The following is a 16,088-nucleotide window of genomic DNA, read 5'->3' as shown; positions in this document are numbered from 1 at the left end:
CATGGGTTCGAGTCCGCCTGGATTCTGTCTCTGGGTTCTCGGCCTGTGTATAGGACCGGTGGCAACCCACAATCGTGAGGAAATTCCGAGTGAGTCTCGGAAAATCTCCAACAACGACTGAAGGTTCGACGTGCTGACCCCACGTCACCCCATTACCGGTTGAAGATCTCCACACCTCTGGGTAGGATTGTGGCAGGGAGACTGGCAGTCTGGAGATCTGTCTAGGCCCTTCAAGGGCTGTCGAACCACGGGTTATTATTATTATTAACTTAATCTAATATGTTATTTCTTGGGCATATGCGTCTCATGCGTGGATGCAATCATTTTCACCTTGAATCTTGAATGTATGTTACAGCTTGCCTCTGTGCATTGCAGAGAATCCAGCTTGGGTTATGGTATCCTACCCTCCCTCCCCAGCCCCCAAAAGACGGGCACTTCTAGATGCTACATAGAACTGTGGGAAAAAATTCTGAAAATATTGCGAACAGTTGTGAACACGCAAAGTGTTTATTATTTTTTTTAATAAATCCGTTTTACATTTCTACATGCATATATATCTTTTTAAGCAATATGTTTTCTGAGATCGCGCCATAGATAGGAACACTTACGACCGAGGGCCACCACAGGATTTTTTATCAGAGGGAGCAGTTATAGAGAAACTTTTATTATTATTATTATTATTATTATTATTATTATTATTATTATTACCACTACTACTACTACTTATGTTTTTTTTTAAATTACATACATTTGTAATTTCCATATTCTGTGTAATTATATAGAATTTGCATAACTGGATATTTAACATATTAATTCATGTAGGACAAATAGCTGTTGTTTATAGTTAGATAATAAGTGTAAAATGGGTTGTAAGCTTAAATGTAACCCTACTTCAAAAAGCAAATAATAATAATAATAATAATAATAATAATAATAATAATAATTATTATTATTATTATTATAGTTGCTGTAACTTACTTCCTGTAAGTCACAGAAAACAATATTTTTTGTTACAAAATATCGTTACAATTTCACCATTCGAATTTCATTAACTTCTTCCAGAGATCTCAGGGGGGAACTTCTGCGGGCGCCCTTGTTTACGACAGACACTGAAAGCTTCAGGTTCGAGTCCTGATGTGGGCGCAGTTATTTGTCGGTGTCTCTCCATCAATTTAATCTTATCATTACTCATTGTCATCGTCATCGTTAGTCCATGGAAGAAAAGCAACGTAAAATAAGAAATATGCAAACATGCAAATACAAGTTAGGACTAATTTCCAAGGGCATACCGAAGATAGGGGTAAAGGGGCCATAGCCCCCTCCCCCATGATTGAAAGTTAAACTGAGAAAAACATTTCGTTAAACTACATGCAATTTTTTCGAATATCCGTATATATTGGAATGTACAAAATCAATAACTATACTGTATTTGTGTAGAATGTTTATTTCAAATACCCTCCTAATGCTGTGAAAAATGAGTTAACCAAAGGGTTCAATATGAATCAGTAACTTCATCAAAAGTGGTCAAAGGGTACACACCCTAAGGCACCCCTAACAAAGAAGACAACTTCAGAGGAAAGTTCATTACGAGCTTTTAGGCCAAAAATTCAAATTATATTTAGGTAAATGTGTCACTCATACTTATTAACGTTACGAAACTTGGGACTGACTCATAATCTCTAGGGCACACACATACATGGAGAAATTCGTATAGATTCTTAGATTGCAGGTGCAACCCCTCCGAAAATATAGTATCTTGCTATGGTGAGGCCAGCAATAGTTGAATGTAATGTACACAGCCACGAACATATCTGGGTTGTAACGACCGCATTGGTTTTCAATGGCATTGTAACAACTCAGAAGTGTACGTGACTGTACATTACATTTTATTTCCTCGTGCTCTTGTAACTTTAGATATATGCTCAGCTTTCTCAGTCCTATAAAGTTATCAGATCCATAAATCACAAACCTTAAAATATTTCATAGCAGTTCTCAGTGAAAGATAATTTGAGTACCTTGCAGTACTTAGCAGTAGGTCGTTTCAAATGAAAGGGTTTACAAAATAAATGTTTCTGCTGTCTGTTCGTTAGCGTTGCTAAGCTGAGTCCAATCCCAAATAGCATAGATTATTCTTGTGTTTATCATCTAGTTCATCAGTTCATTATCACCGTCACGATTAACGTAGAGGAATAGAAGAGTAACACAAATATTGAAATATGAACTTGTTGAAAGGCAATTGCAAATGCATTTTTTTCTCTTTTGTACAATCTTTGGGTTAAATCCATTGCCGAAGTTATTAAAACATGCATGATTCGTGAATATCATTGTTCTACATTCAGCTCATTCTTTTTCTCTATCGTATTACTTTGGCAATAATAAATTATATATGTACTCAAAACTAACACAATGCCGACCTCCGTGGCGGAGTGGTTAGCTTAGCGCTCCACGACCCCAGGGGTACCGGATTCAAATCCCGGCATAGGTACGGGTGTTCTTTGTAAGTGTACCTTTCATCAATTTCATCACATCATAACTCATCCTCATGTTCGCGATTAGCCAAAAGTGTCAGAAAAGCGAATAACCCAAGTAAATAAACAATAAAAAAAATTAACACAACGAAAATTAAACATTTACATCCTTAAAATATTGAGATATTTTTTGGTTATATAATCACTTATTAGAGACTCTTGTAAAATCTGCCCTCGACGCAGAAATACGCATGTTCTTATGAACGTTATCTGTATTATCTGTAATTATTATTATTATAGTAATATGATATAATAATAATAATCATTTTCTTAACCAGTTAGTTTGTTAGTATTGAAACTGGGCTTCCGATAGTGTAGTGGATAACACTGTCGCCTTGTAACAAAATTCTTCGTTCAGTTCCTGTGGAGTCATATTATACAGTAGTTGAGATGTCATGATTAGTTTATGTCAGCATAAAGTGGACAAAATACAAAGAATTTTGTATTGTCGAAAATGTATATATGTGTTTACATGTATGAGCATATATAGCCTACATACATACGTATATACGTGTTCATCAGGACAATGCAGCAGCACATTAGAAATCTATTAACAACATTTTGATACGTCATGATTTGCAATAGTTCGAATCGTGGTGTGGTTCTAAATATAACCAAGAAATATTTAAACTACATATTTGAGTATGTGATCTTAGGGTTTCCACAATTCACGAACTCTATATTGCATCACCATGACACACCAAAAAAAATCGGATTTCAGATGCTATGTTGCGATACACCTATGATCTAACAATAATGTTTAATACCATTATCCTAAATTCTGTAAATTGCATCATAATAGAAGTGAAGGAATATGAACCAAAAATAACTTTCTTATTATTTCAGTAATGAAAAAGAAAGGAAAAAATAAGTGCTGTGGATGCATAAATTTTAATGATAGTCGAATAAATTAAAGTATAAGAATCCATTTTTGCGAGAGGTCTTTTGCCTGGATGTTGAACGGCGTTCCATCTGTTTCTCATGATCCTGTTATTCCCATCTTTCGGTGATGGTTTGATTTACACATCCATTTGCAGTTGAAACGACTCATCACTACGCACAGGAAAGAATGGTATTTGCCGGGCTGAAAGGAAATAATAAAATCTTTGTAAAATCGTGAGACTGAACATTCCAACGTGTTAAAAGTAAATTTGATGTGTTAAAGTTATCTCTAGTCTTGCAGGAAATTTCTTCTCAGGTTTCGAGAATAAAATATTCTATTATTTTCAGATAACAGTTCCTAAAATTCAAGGTTGTATTTAAATTATTTTTATTGTCATTTTAAAAAAATAGCCTACATGGTAAAAAAAATAAAAGCTCATGATAACTTGACCACTGCAAAATATTTAAATCGTGTATAAATATAATGTAATTTGAATTAGAGTAGTAATTTAGTATTATTAAAACGAATTAGTTCACGTGCAGAGAAACCGATTCTGTATGAATTATTTACAAAAATAAATATACAAAAATACATTTGAAATAAATACTGAAATGACTCTGTAAGGTAATCAACCTGGTAAGGGACATTTCAACTTGGAACTTTATCCAGAATTCACCTGGCCAATAGAACTCTTTCAAAATGTGTTTTACGTTAAAATACGATTTTATGCACAGAATATAAGCAGTGAAATTTCATCCCCATTTACAAATACAACTTTGAATAACACGCACTATGCTTCTACGAAGTAGGTAACATCATATAAATTGTTTACCTCAAATAATGTAAATATGATTTATGTGAATCAACATGTCATTAACGTATTCTATGAAAACGAAGAACTTAAAAGATTATAGCTTCGAACTTTCAAGGAAAAATTGACAGAATTTTCCCTGTGTATTCAAAATTGCATTTGAATTCAAGAGAAAATTATTCAAACAAAATGTAATCGTTGATCAGATCATGAAGTGCTATAATCCACTCGATAAATAAAACAAAAAAACTGGAATATCATTGTGAAACATTTGAATAACATACATGGTCGAAAATACATGACTATGTCTTATTTTCCGAGAAAGATGATTAAATCTTTAAATATTTAATAATTCAATTCAGTGTGTTCCAGAACACAGATCTCAGAATTGGTTTTCCAATGTTGTGATGAAATCGTAAAATAAAAATAACAAAACTAATGTTGTTATACTAAACGGTAACTCAGAACTAAGAGATTTTATTTCTGAAAAATTCCATAAAATAAATATGTTGTGTATAAAAGTTAAGCATTTTTGCCCTTGTCCCTACTTGAAGGCAAGTAGGTATTTTGAACTAATTTTCATTGTTTTTTATATAGCTACATATATATATATATATATATATATATATATATATTTTGAGTATTTTTCTTGTCTGGGAGCACGCTGAATGCTAATCTTTTTAAACCCTGCCACAAGAAATGGAAAGATTCACACAGCATTCGATGCCCCATTGTGAATGCTTCCATTCTTCTACAGGCTTTAAAGAGAGTACTATCCAACATATTTCCAGCCAGCATTTTGCACTTATTTCACTGTGAAAACTGGTTACGTGTATATTTTAGTTGCACGTTTAAGATAATGTCTCACTGTATTACTTCAAACATCCAATAAATTTCACCACACTTGAGTGAATTTGAATACATTTATTTTCAAATTAAAGTTAAGATCACTCTGGGCTTTTGGCCGAGGTCAGCGAAGCAGTTTTCGAAAATTCCTCTCATTTCGAAAAATCGCCATGATATTACAAATTCGGAAAAAAATACATATGCTTAGAATTCCTTCCAGAGCATTCACTTGAATATTCGTGTGGTTGGCTTTCGCTGTTATTTAGATATTCGCAATAGTTCTATGGCTACTAAGTCTAATTTCCATCACGGATATCTAGACAATAGCGAAAGCAAGCCACACAAAAATTCACGTGAATGCTCCAGAAGTAATTTTCAACACAACATTTTCATAATTTGGACTATTATAGAGATTTTTGGAAAGAAGAGGGATTTTCGAAAATGACTTGCTTGGGGTATGTCTAACGGAGCCTAAGAGCTTACCTCGTACTCATGAGTCCAATCTTCTCATTACAGTTGAATGGCCGTCTAATAATGTTCGTAGTGAGGGGCTGGCTTGTATGCTGGTGGGTGGTATGCTGGTGGGTGATATGCTGGGGCCTTATGGTAATGTGGTGGTGGTGGTGCGTAATGCGGGTGGTAGGGTGGTGGTGGTGGTGGATGGTATGGTGCCTTATAAGGGTGGTAGTAGGGCTTGGGTGGTGGTGGGTAATAAGGCTTCTCGTGGTATTCTGGCTTGTGGTATTCCTCGTGGGGGTATTCCTCCTTCTTCTCTTCATATTCCTCGTGGTGTTCGTATTCCTTCTCGGGCTCTGGGTAGGCTGGTTTGTAATCGTGGTGGTAGGTTGGGTAGTGAGGCTTGGGGTAGTGTGGGTGTGGGTGTGGGTGTGGATGGTAAGGGTGGTAAGCAGGCTTGTAAGGGTGATAAGCGGGTTTGTATGGAGCGTAATGTGGAGCCGGGTAGTGAGGTGGCGGGTGAGGCGGTGGGTAGTGAGGTGCTGGGTGAGGAGGTGGATAGTGAGGTGCCGGGTAGTGAGGTGCTGGGTATGGAGGAGGAGGGGGAGGGTAGTATGACTTCTTCACGCGGTCGTCAGAGTCCTCTGCCGCGTAGTCTTCTGCGATGGCCACGTCTTCCGGGATGGACTTCTTCTCTCGGAATCCATCTTCCTCCACCATCTCCTCCAGAGCTACTTCCTCCAGCGATTCGCTCGCATAAGAGGAGAAGACGAGGCAGAAGAACAGCCCTAAAGAGAGCAACACTTTCGGAGACGCCATTGCTAACCCTTACTGTTGCAGCTCGGGTTCGAATGTGATGAGAAACATTGAGACACCTTATTTTATACTCTTTAGAACGCAGTGCGTTTGCGTTAAGAGACCTATGATATGACCTTGCGGTCATTTCTTTTTCATTTTTTCCAACACATGCAAGTGCGAGCATTCCTTACAGCAGTTCGTTGGATTTCCCAACGTTTGCCCATTCTTTAGTAATGTAAACATATCCTCTCCCAAAGACGTGTCAGCAGAAATGAATCTCTCGTACCGGAAGGTATTTTTTACTACTAACTGATTGCAGGAACAATTACCATGTAAAGCATAAGACTACAAAATGAGTACTGAAATCAATGGTGAAAAAGGACATTAAAAATGATAATGGAGTATCCAAAATTGCAGGCAAAACATCATACTTTTCTGGAACTGAATTGAAAGAATAAAACATCAGAACATCAGTTGTTATTGATTGATTTGGTTTATTTTACTTCAATTTTTTTCTACCACTTTTGTCTAGCGCGAAGAACCAGCTGTTGTTAAAGAGGTTTCAAACTTATATTTAATGGAAAGAAATACATGAAATGTGTTTTGGGACTCAAGCATTTTTCAGGTTTGCCATCTATAATTTTGTTTCAAAATAGAATAAAACGCAGATTTCTGTAATGATAAAGTGACTTGTCTAAGGGAATTGGATGTCGTACTGTACAAATTTCAGTCTCAATTGCTGTTAACGCGATGTAAAGCAAGGGTAGCTAGATTTGAATCCATCTATATCACGCATATTTCTTGGTGATTGTTCTGGTACCCATTTAGCCAATTTATCAATCATAATAATTGTAGTAATTCGAAAAATGAAACAAATTAGTTCAAAATCAAATACAAACTAGTTGGTGCTGTGCTTGAAAAGCGCCTCTCATCGTGAAATGATCTGTGACCAACAACATATGGGTTATTTCATGTCAAATCAATGTGAATATGGGTAAATTTTCCACCATCCACACCAAATTTGCATAATTTGTTCCCTCATATCCTTTGAGAATGCATATTTACCACCGAAAATAAAATACACCCTATTCCGAGTTAGAGTTTCTTTGAAAATTTCAGTTTTTTAAGACGATTTAATCGATTAGCTGCTCTGCTCATTTTGCACCTCATGTATTTGAGCAAATTCTGTTAGGATTGAAAATCTACATGTTGAGAAATTTCAAAATTTTTAACATATATTCAAAATGTTTCAACATTTTTTATTCTGAAAGTTCCTCATCATTGATTTTGGTTCATTCCTAGCTACGAGCCTCCTCAATAAATTTTGAGAGTTCGGTGATGTAATTTTCTTTTTAAGGGAGAAATTTAAACCAGATTTTTTTCTGAATTCTAAAACCAATTTCAGACTAACAAGTTGCATTACGTGATAATATTTCATCACATAAAATCTGAGTGTTCTAAAATAATTTTTCCACTGTATTTCTTTATTAATTATTTTTCCTCGCAACAACACTTGTTTTGTTTTGATATTGTGAGAGTTTTCTCCGATGAAAGAATTTAAGAAAATCCTGGGACAATAGAGCCTGCCGAGTTCTTGTGGAGGATGAAAGACGAAGGGGGGGGGGGGGGTAAAAATCTAAAATCGCAGTTAAGGTGATCAGATATGTCGTATCGTTAAAACACTGAATCTGCCAACACCCCCTCCTCTCTTGACCAAATTTGCAGATTTTATTTTCACAGATCTCCTTTAGATACTTGTAAAAATAGCCATTTCCTTCCGAATTACGTTCTTTTAAAAGTTACAAGTTTTTCAAAAATGAGTTGCGATTTTCGTCGAAACGAGAAACCACTAATTTTGTAACTCTTGGTGCCATGTACAGATTATGTCTAGGACAAGAAATACAAAGTTCGAAAATGTTAAAAAAATAAATTTTTAAAACTTTTGAACACTATTTTTAAAAAAAAAGCTTTCCTGCCATTTTTTTCATTTTTTTCATACTTTGTAACTAGCAACCCCTTAAATAGATTCGGAGAGTTTAGTGAATGGAATTTTTTGGCAGTTTTTCTTTCTAAAAGAAACACGCACACAACGGAACAGTCGCTGTTTGTGTAGGAGAGATGGAAATGAACAAAATATTGAATAATGTCTATTTATTTATCAGCTTTATGTCTCTTTACAGCACTTCGTACTAAATAAGGAAACAGACACATAGAATATACAAATAGTTAAAGTACATGCAGGTATACATTATAATTGTAGTTATTGTCTCGAAATCGATTCCCAATCTAGTCATCGGTGTTCATTGTGAGTGACCCTTCATCAATTTTATGCTCATCATTAGCCAAAACTAGCAGAAAAGCTATGTAAAAAAAAATCAATCGGTTGTTAACAATGAGGCAGGGTAAACATTACACAACTAATTATTTTTTTAAAATATCCTTGCAAGGAAATTTAAATATTTGTGTATATATATATATATCATCTGTTGCGTTGTTCTGGCACCATAAAACATTTTTCTTATCTGTGTGAATTTGTTATAATTTGTTACATCAGACTGGATATATTGCATGTGACCTCTTAAACATTTTATTCATGAAAGATGTACCATGTTATCATATCTGAAATACCCTATTTCACCGCAGAATCGTCGAAGATCTTATGCCATTTTCTTTTTGTAAAAAAAAAGTGAAGTGCGACTATTATGCTAAACTTTTTAAAGAAAAATTGTGCCATTATTACTGGTACTTTAAAAATTAGGTAAGCTGACTTTGGACAAGATTAGGATGCACGGAATACTTTTTAATATACGTTAAAATTAAATATATCCGAATCGACGCACATAATTATTCATAACAGCGAGCATTTTTCCGGTCTGAAAAAAATAACATATTAGTTGTTATTGATTTGTGCATTATAGTCATAATTAGGGCTCGAATAGTTATGCACTAACAAAACGCAAAATATGCATGCAAATATGCACTAAAAAGTGTAAAATATGCACTTAAATATGCACTTTAAAAACCCGTTTAATTTATAAACGCTGTATATTACAAACTATGAAAGATTACATGCCAGGCAATGAATATGCATTATTCTGAATGCTCATTCGTTACACAGATTTTGTTTCAATTAATATGGTTCTGCGTTAAATGAAACAAAATGCATTACAGATCAAGATCATGATTTGTATAACAACATGATGTCTCAAATTTTCGAATTTGAAACTCCTGTTTTCGGCTAGAATAGTCTTATATTCAGAAAACACACGTTCCAGTTCGCAAGTTACAAGTGGGCCTCCCCGACGGCGCAAAGGTAGTGTCACTGCCTTGGAATCAAGGGGTTCCGGGTTTGATTCCCGGTGGAGATACATAGTGGTTCGGACTTCAGTTTAAACTGTAAGTCCAGTCCCGATTAGCGTTACTGTGCATACAGTGGACTCAAAACACAAACTCAACAACAGCAAGATACAAGTGGACTGTATTTTAGGGCAACAAAGTCAGACACATCAAATTCCAGAACATCCACACATTGTCCATTTGCATGCAAGAAAGACAGGGAAAATATAAAGAAAAGAGAAGAGAAGAGAAGCGAGGAGAAGAAAAATAAATACAGTATATGCTCGGTGTTGGTTGTGGGTACAAAAATATGCACATTAACTTATTTTCATACAAATATGTACCTGGATATGAAATATGCATTTTAGTTAAAAATCCTTAAATATGCATTTGCATATGCAATATGCAAAATGCATAATTATCCGAACCCTAGTCATAATATTACGCTTGAGAAAATTTACTACATTCTTGTGAAGTATGGACTTAACAAGATTTATTTCTCTGTGTCAAAAGATTCTGCGCCGCTATCATTTGTTTCGTTGTTTGACCTGCTGATGCGACGATTTCGCAACGAAAGGTTATAAACAATTTTTTTTAGACTAAAACCAGGTGGGACCATTATGGCGTAAAATACGGTATTACTTGAATGGTCGTATTTATAATAATTTCTAATAACAATAGGTAATACAGGAACCGAGTAATTTACGATTCTTTTGATCTCACTAATAACATGCTTGGCCCTCAGCTATTGAAGCGCAGAGATTGAAATATAATTTATAACCAAATAAGATAGTAAGCTGGTAGGTCTATCAAAGGGACCATTAAATATATATCTTCATTTCTCAAGAAGTGACTTACTAATCTTTTAGTATCGATTGTGGGCAATCGATCGTAGACTGGAAAGGCAAAAATTAACATGCTGATCATAAATAGTATGTGTGGTACGTACCAGATGAATTTTAAAACTCACAGCTCTTTAAATTCACCAAATTTCGTATTTGTGTCTGTTACTAAATAATCTGAATTCAAAACATTGCGTATTTATTTTTAAAAGAAACATATATTCCAAAACTCATATCTCTATATTTCCTATAACGGTGAAAAAAGGATATTTTTACAAGCTTTTGTGACTTGAATGAAAATTATGAATGCAAAGCTCCCCCCTCTTCAACTAAGACAAAGGGTGACAGAATATTCCGAACTACTATTAGAAAGTTTTCAGTTCCTGAGGAATGAGAAAGTTTATTCTTGTTCCCTTAAGTAATCAGCAAATCAAGATAACCATAGTTCTTATACCTAAGTACACAATTAACTGTGAAGGTAAACGTGTCACAGACCTCGTGGCGCAACGGTAGCGCGTCTGACTCCAGATCAGAAGGTTGCGTGTTCAAATCACGTCGAGGTCATATTGAACAGAACTTTTTGTTATCTTTTAGAGGAATTGTGCTTCTTATGAGAGACAAAATATATAATTTATTTTATGTCCCTTAAATACCTTTTTGGTTAACCGCGACGATGATTAAATAAGGGAAGAGATCACAACAAAGATATACTCACTTCTTAACAGGGGCTCGAATCTGCAACCTCGGGCTTTGTAGAATGTTACGCTGACCTCTCCGCTACGAAATCCAATTAAAGAGAACAATCATGCTCTAACTGGCTTGCATGCTAGAGTTGTACTGCTTCAATCAGGCGAATTTAGATAATTGTATGAATTCAGACTATTGCCTATTAACTTAAGATTCAGCAGCTGATTTTTTTGCTTCTGTTCTTCTACGTAATTATCATTCATCTATTTGTCGTGATTAATTTAACGAGGTAGATAATAATAATAATAATAATAATAATAATAATAATAATAATAATAATAATAATAATAATAATAATAATAATAATAATAATAATAATAATAATAATAATAATAATAATAATAGTCCTCCTCCGTAGTCGAGCGGGTTAAGGCGTTCACTCGTCTTGAGATCGTTCGCTGCGGGACGCCGTAGGTTCGAATCCGGCTCTGGTCGGAATTTATTCGGCCTACGTATAGGGCCGGTGGCAACCCACCATCGTGAGGAAATTGGGAAGCTCCGAGTGAGTGAGTGAGCGTAGCCTGGTCAAGAAGACCTACAATAACGGCTGGGGGTTCGTCGGGCTGATCACCCGTCACCCCAACACTGGTCTGAGACCTCCACGCTATAACAGGTGACGGAGGAACAGTGTGGGAGGGAGACCAGCAGTCGGTAGGTAAGCCAACGCCCTCCAAGGTGCTGTAGAGCTGTGGGTTATGTTAATAAACATATTAATAATACAAGGCACAACAGCCCTCGAAGGGCTTTTGCATACTAAATAAAAAGACACTAACAAAACCAAACATAAGCATATTGTGTATATATAATCACTGTGCGAATTAAGCTTTTTGCTTTGGGGGGGGGGCGGGTTCCCACTCGGTGGCGTATTTGTGATTTCATTTTAGGGGGAGGGGAGTATGGAAGTTTGTTATTACTAGCATGACCGTAACTTTGGACTTAACTTTGGGGGGCATGAACTTGAGGCTTAACTTTTTGGGAGGGCAAGTCCAAAAGTTTTTCATCCCATAAAAATAGTGTCCAGGATTATTTGTTAAATAACTGTTGCATTTGCAAAATCATAAATATTATTATTTATTACTTATCTCCTCAGGTCTTAGGATGTTAACAAAAGTATCCTTAACTTGTAAATTTTTATAAACCTGAAAAGTTTGGGGGGAGGGAAGAGCCCCCCTCGCCCTCTCCAAATGACGCCTATGATTACTAGTCAGTAAACTAAACTATTTCCTTGCGGTTCTAAGTACCGTAGAACATCGGTTCTAGCCTTGGTCATTAAATCTATGATAACATTGACACTTGACACATAATTAAGAAAACCCCTCATGCACAAAAAGCTTTCGAACTAGTATCAACGAGAACTTGACCAAATTTCAATTGCCTAATTAAAACGTAACGTTCATTTAACCCACCTACAAGTTTCTTGTGAACACTTTAATTGTACATGTAAAATATCAGCACTATGCCATGAAAACTTAAGCTGAAACGGAAAACAGCTTGTTGTTGTCTCGACTCTGTGAGGTGGATCAGTTGCAGAATGGCGTCTGTCTTTAATCCACAAGGATGCATACATATTGGCAGGGAATCATTGATGACCTGATCATTAATGGATAAGAATAATTTTCCAATTGTGTTTGCTTACATAGTTAAGAAAATGGTGTACGATGTGATTTCAGTTCCGTTTTCTTTGAGGAGGATAAATACATCCCTGGCAGGGATAAAAATAATTTTATTTTTCCGAGGATAAAATTATTTCTGGGGGAACGCCGGCACCCCCGCACCCCGTTAATTCGCACACTATATATAATTAGAGCTGGCCTTCGTTGTGGAGTGCTCAGAGTAACATTCGAGAAAGCCGGATGTCCCACATTCGAACCGTGGTAAGACAAAGGTCATTGTTATGGTCCCATCTCATCGTCGCGACTGACCCAAAAGGTAGTAATGCGACATAAAATAAAATATGTAGAAAACTGATTGCGACCCTGCAGTATAAATGAAAAGTTCTCAAAGACTTGACCCCGACGTGATTTGAACACGCAACCTTCTGATCTGGAGTCAGACGCGCTACCGTTGCGCCACGAGGTCTATGACAATCTGTACTCTCGCAGGTAATTGTGTACCCTAGATAAGCATTATGGTTATCACGTGTCGTGTTGCTGGGGAACAAGAAATAACATTTGTCATTCCTAGGTACTGTTATGGGCGATTTAGAAGGGGAGAAAGTGAAGATGTATGTTACGAAAATTGCTATCAGAAGTATAAATCACGATTACAAGATTTTTTTAAATACATGATTTATTCATTCACTTCTATGCTTACAGTGCGAACTCGTGCGCAGAAATACTTTTCCTTTGCCATGAACAAATGGTTTGACAAGGGCGTACTGAAAGGGGATTCATGAGGCTGGGCGTCTCCAGAAAGATTAGCGGCGATTGGATCAATCCATTGACAAAATTTGAATAAAAATATATTACGTCAGAAAAAAATTACGTTCTCATCAACATCGCAATAAATGGAAGATCTCAAATATAGGGGAACACATGACACTGTTTAAAACTAAATATTTCCTTAACCCCTGACTCTTTAGACACGGAACAAAAACCATTCTGTAGACGAAATCATGAGCTATGCATTTGGCCCAGTGTCTTTAGGGCGTAAATTACATAGTTATTTATATATTTGCTGTTATTGTGTCAGAAATCAACTTCTACGCTGATTCTAAAAATTAAAATAAATAATTGGAGCTTTCTAAACCAATTAAGGTTTGAAGTAGCTCTATCAAACAGAAACCATAACTTAAAAAAAAAAAAAAAAATCTCTTTCATTTTGGTTATCTTCACTTTTTGTGTACAAAGGAGGTATTTTCTCCTCTGCTGTGCGGTGCTGAGCAATTAATTTACTTTTTATTTATTGATTTGAATACACACATATTTGAATATCTAAAGGCCATGGCAAGGGCCCCTTAGAGGCTTGCTCTGCGGGGTCTTGCGGTTTATAGATCCCGCACTGCTCGTTCTCATCTGGATTAAGGTTCTTGCCCGTTTCGCCCAGTACCGAAGAACTTGTTTTATTGGCCCAAGTGATAACCCGCGCCAGAACGGAAGTACTGTTTCGCCCAGAGGGAAATGTGAAAGTAAAAATTCCCAATCGTGTAGAGCCACGTGTCCTTTCTCTTTACACCCCACCTATATAAGAGTGGGTTTGAAATAGATCACCATCAAATGCAACATGTCTGTGTCATTCATTTCAATGAAACGTGGTGGCAAGTTGCTGTGTTTTGATGCTTACATATATCGAATTCACTCGCGATCTTCTAACAAATCATACTGGAAATGCAACGAAGAATGTCGCGCGACTATTGTGTTTGCCTAACCTGAAACGAATACTGTGTATTCTTATGTACATGTATTTGTATTTCTGTCATTAATGCATTAAACAATGCGACAAGGCTTCTCTTTGGAAGCCACACCTGATTATTTGGCTTTTTACTTTCACATTTTCCTTCACATTCAAACCATCTTTTAAAAATTCCCTCAGGGCGAAACGGTACTTTCGTTCTGGCTTGTGTTATAGCTTGGGTCAATAAAACAAGTTTTTCGGTACTGGGTGAAACGGGAAGACACGTCGATTAATGAAGATTCATCTCGTTTCCATCTCAGTTTTGTCCCTAGTAATAGTATTCACATATAGTATGAAGCGAGCCGTAGAAAAAAAACGGTATTTTATTTATTATTAGATAAATGATGCCACGGAATATAAGTCTATTGAGGTATACATGTATACTATTTTGTTCATTACAGAAATTTTTCCATTTACATAAATTACTTTGGAGTCACTAGTTCACTATACACAAGAACTCTTCGTTATTTTCTCCACTGTGCCAGTAGGGATATTTTGAATGAATTTCTATGCATGACATTTCTAAATTTTATATAACTTCATGACTGATACCCCACCCCCCCAAAAAAAAACACATAATTTACCTTCATTTAATACTGTTAAATTTTTAAAAAGTGGACTTAGTTTACAAAGCTCCTCCTGATATCCCGTGAGCACCCCCTGGAGATCAATTCTAGCTACGGGCCTGGAGAGAAATTATTAAACTTCATTAGATTTTCCATAAATTATTGGATACACATAAAATGTGCACTGAGAATCCTTAAGGATCGGTTAAAGGTTCAGACCAGCCTTAAAGGCAACTAGGTATTTTCGATGGAGAAGAAATTGGAGAATCGTACAACAGAGAAGTGGCAGTTCATAACTATAAAGAATATACAAACCGTACGCCTATTTCTAGCATTATGTACACAAGCGTAAGTTGAAGGCCAAGGAGGGGCCACCATACGCCCCCTCCCCAAAATTTTCAGATTTAATAATTTTACAAGTAACGGTATTGTCGTTAACTTCCTGGTATCTGAGGTTATTGTTCTACCTCCCATAGTTTGGCTCCAAGGTATTCCCCTGATAGCACATTATCATTCAATTAAAATCCGACGTTTCACTGCAGGAAATAAACCGTCGACTCATCATTTGCATTCCTTTAAGGATGTTAAAGGACACCGTACCAAAAGATAGGTGCAAAGTTGGCAGAAAGAGCAAAGTCTCTTCCTTTTCGAAGTTAAGCCTGAAGCTCGTGTAAGCTCAATCAGCATCTTTCATTACATCTACCGCATCAGATTGGCAAAAGAGGATATCAGGCTTCCTGTATAATTTTTCCCTAATACTAGCTCATGGAAATAATCTAAGGACGAGCAAATATCACGAAGTACAGGCAACCTTACTTCATATTTAGCTGTATCTAGTTACTCCATATTACATCCCTAACGTGGAAACAAGAGATTTGCAAC

General features: G+C 36.1%; 2 protein-coding genes and 2 non-coding genes across 5 annotated transcripts in view; 2 read left to right on the top strand and 2 right to left on the bottom strand.

Annotated features, from left to right (window-relative positions):
* The window catches only part of LOC145992683 (uncharacterized), a 245,492-nt gene that overhangs the window by 40,952 nt on the left and 188,452 nt on the right, over positions 1 to 16,088 (top strand). The window lies entirely within an intron of this gene.
* Positions 3,438 to 6,362, bottom strand: LOC145992682 (uncharacterized). 2 transcript variants are annotated; one of them, XM_083129060.1, is made up of 2 exons: positions 5,552 to 6,362; positions 3,438 to 3,612 (listed from the first exon to the last, which is right to left on the bottom strand). In XM_083129060.1, the coding sequence occupies exon 1, from the start codon at positions 6,341 to 6,343 to the stop codon at positions 5,597 to 5,599; it is 747 nt and encodes a 248-aa protein (XP_082985186.1). In that variant the 5' UTR covers positions 6,344 to 6,362; the 3' UTR covers positions 3,438 to 3,612; positions 5,552 to 5,596. The 2 variants fall into 2 exon arrangements, with proteins under 2 accessions (XP_082985186.1, XP_082985187.1); XM_083129061.1 differs by having other exon boundaries at positions 5,559 to 6,362.
* TRNAW-CCA (transfer RNA tryptophan (anticodon CCA)) lies at positions 10,993 to 11,064 on the top strand. Its single transcript has one exon. It is a non-coding gene; the product is annotated as a tRNA-Trp (tRNA).
* Positions 13,255 to 13,326, bottom strand: TRNAW-CCA (transfer RNA tryptophan (anticodon CCA)). The gene has a single exon. It is a non-coding gene; the product is annotated as a tRNA-Trp (tRNA).

The sequence above is a fragment of the Lepisma saccharinum genome, chromosome 9 (assembly GCF_977018435.1).
Source record: "Lepisma saccharinum chromosome 9, izLepSacc3.1, whole genome shotgun sequence".
NCBI lineage: Eukaryota > Metazoa > Arthropoda > Insecta > Zygentoma > Lepismatidae > Lepisma > Lepisma saccharinum.
The sequence above is the reverse complement of the archived record's forward strand: the minus strand, read 5'-3'. Positions and strand labels throughout refer to the sequence as shown.

Excerpts from the sequence above, each read along its gene's own strand:
- LOC145992682 (XM_083129060.1), bottom strand. The coding sequence starts at position 6,343 with ATGGCGTCTCCGAAAGTGTTGCTCTCTTTAGGGCTGTTCTTCTGCCTC.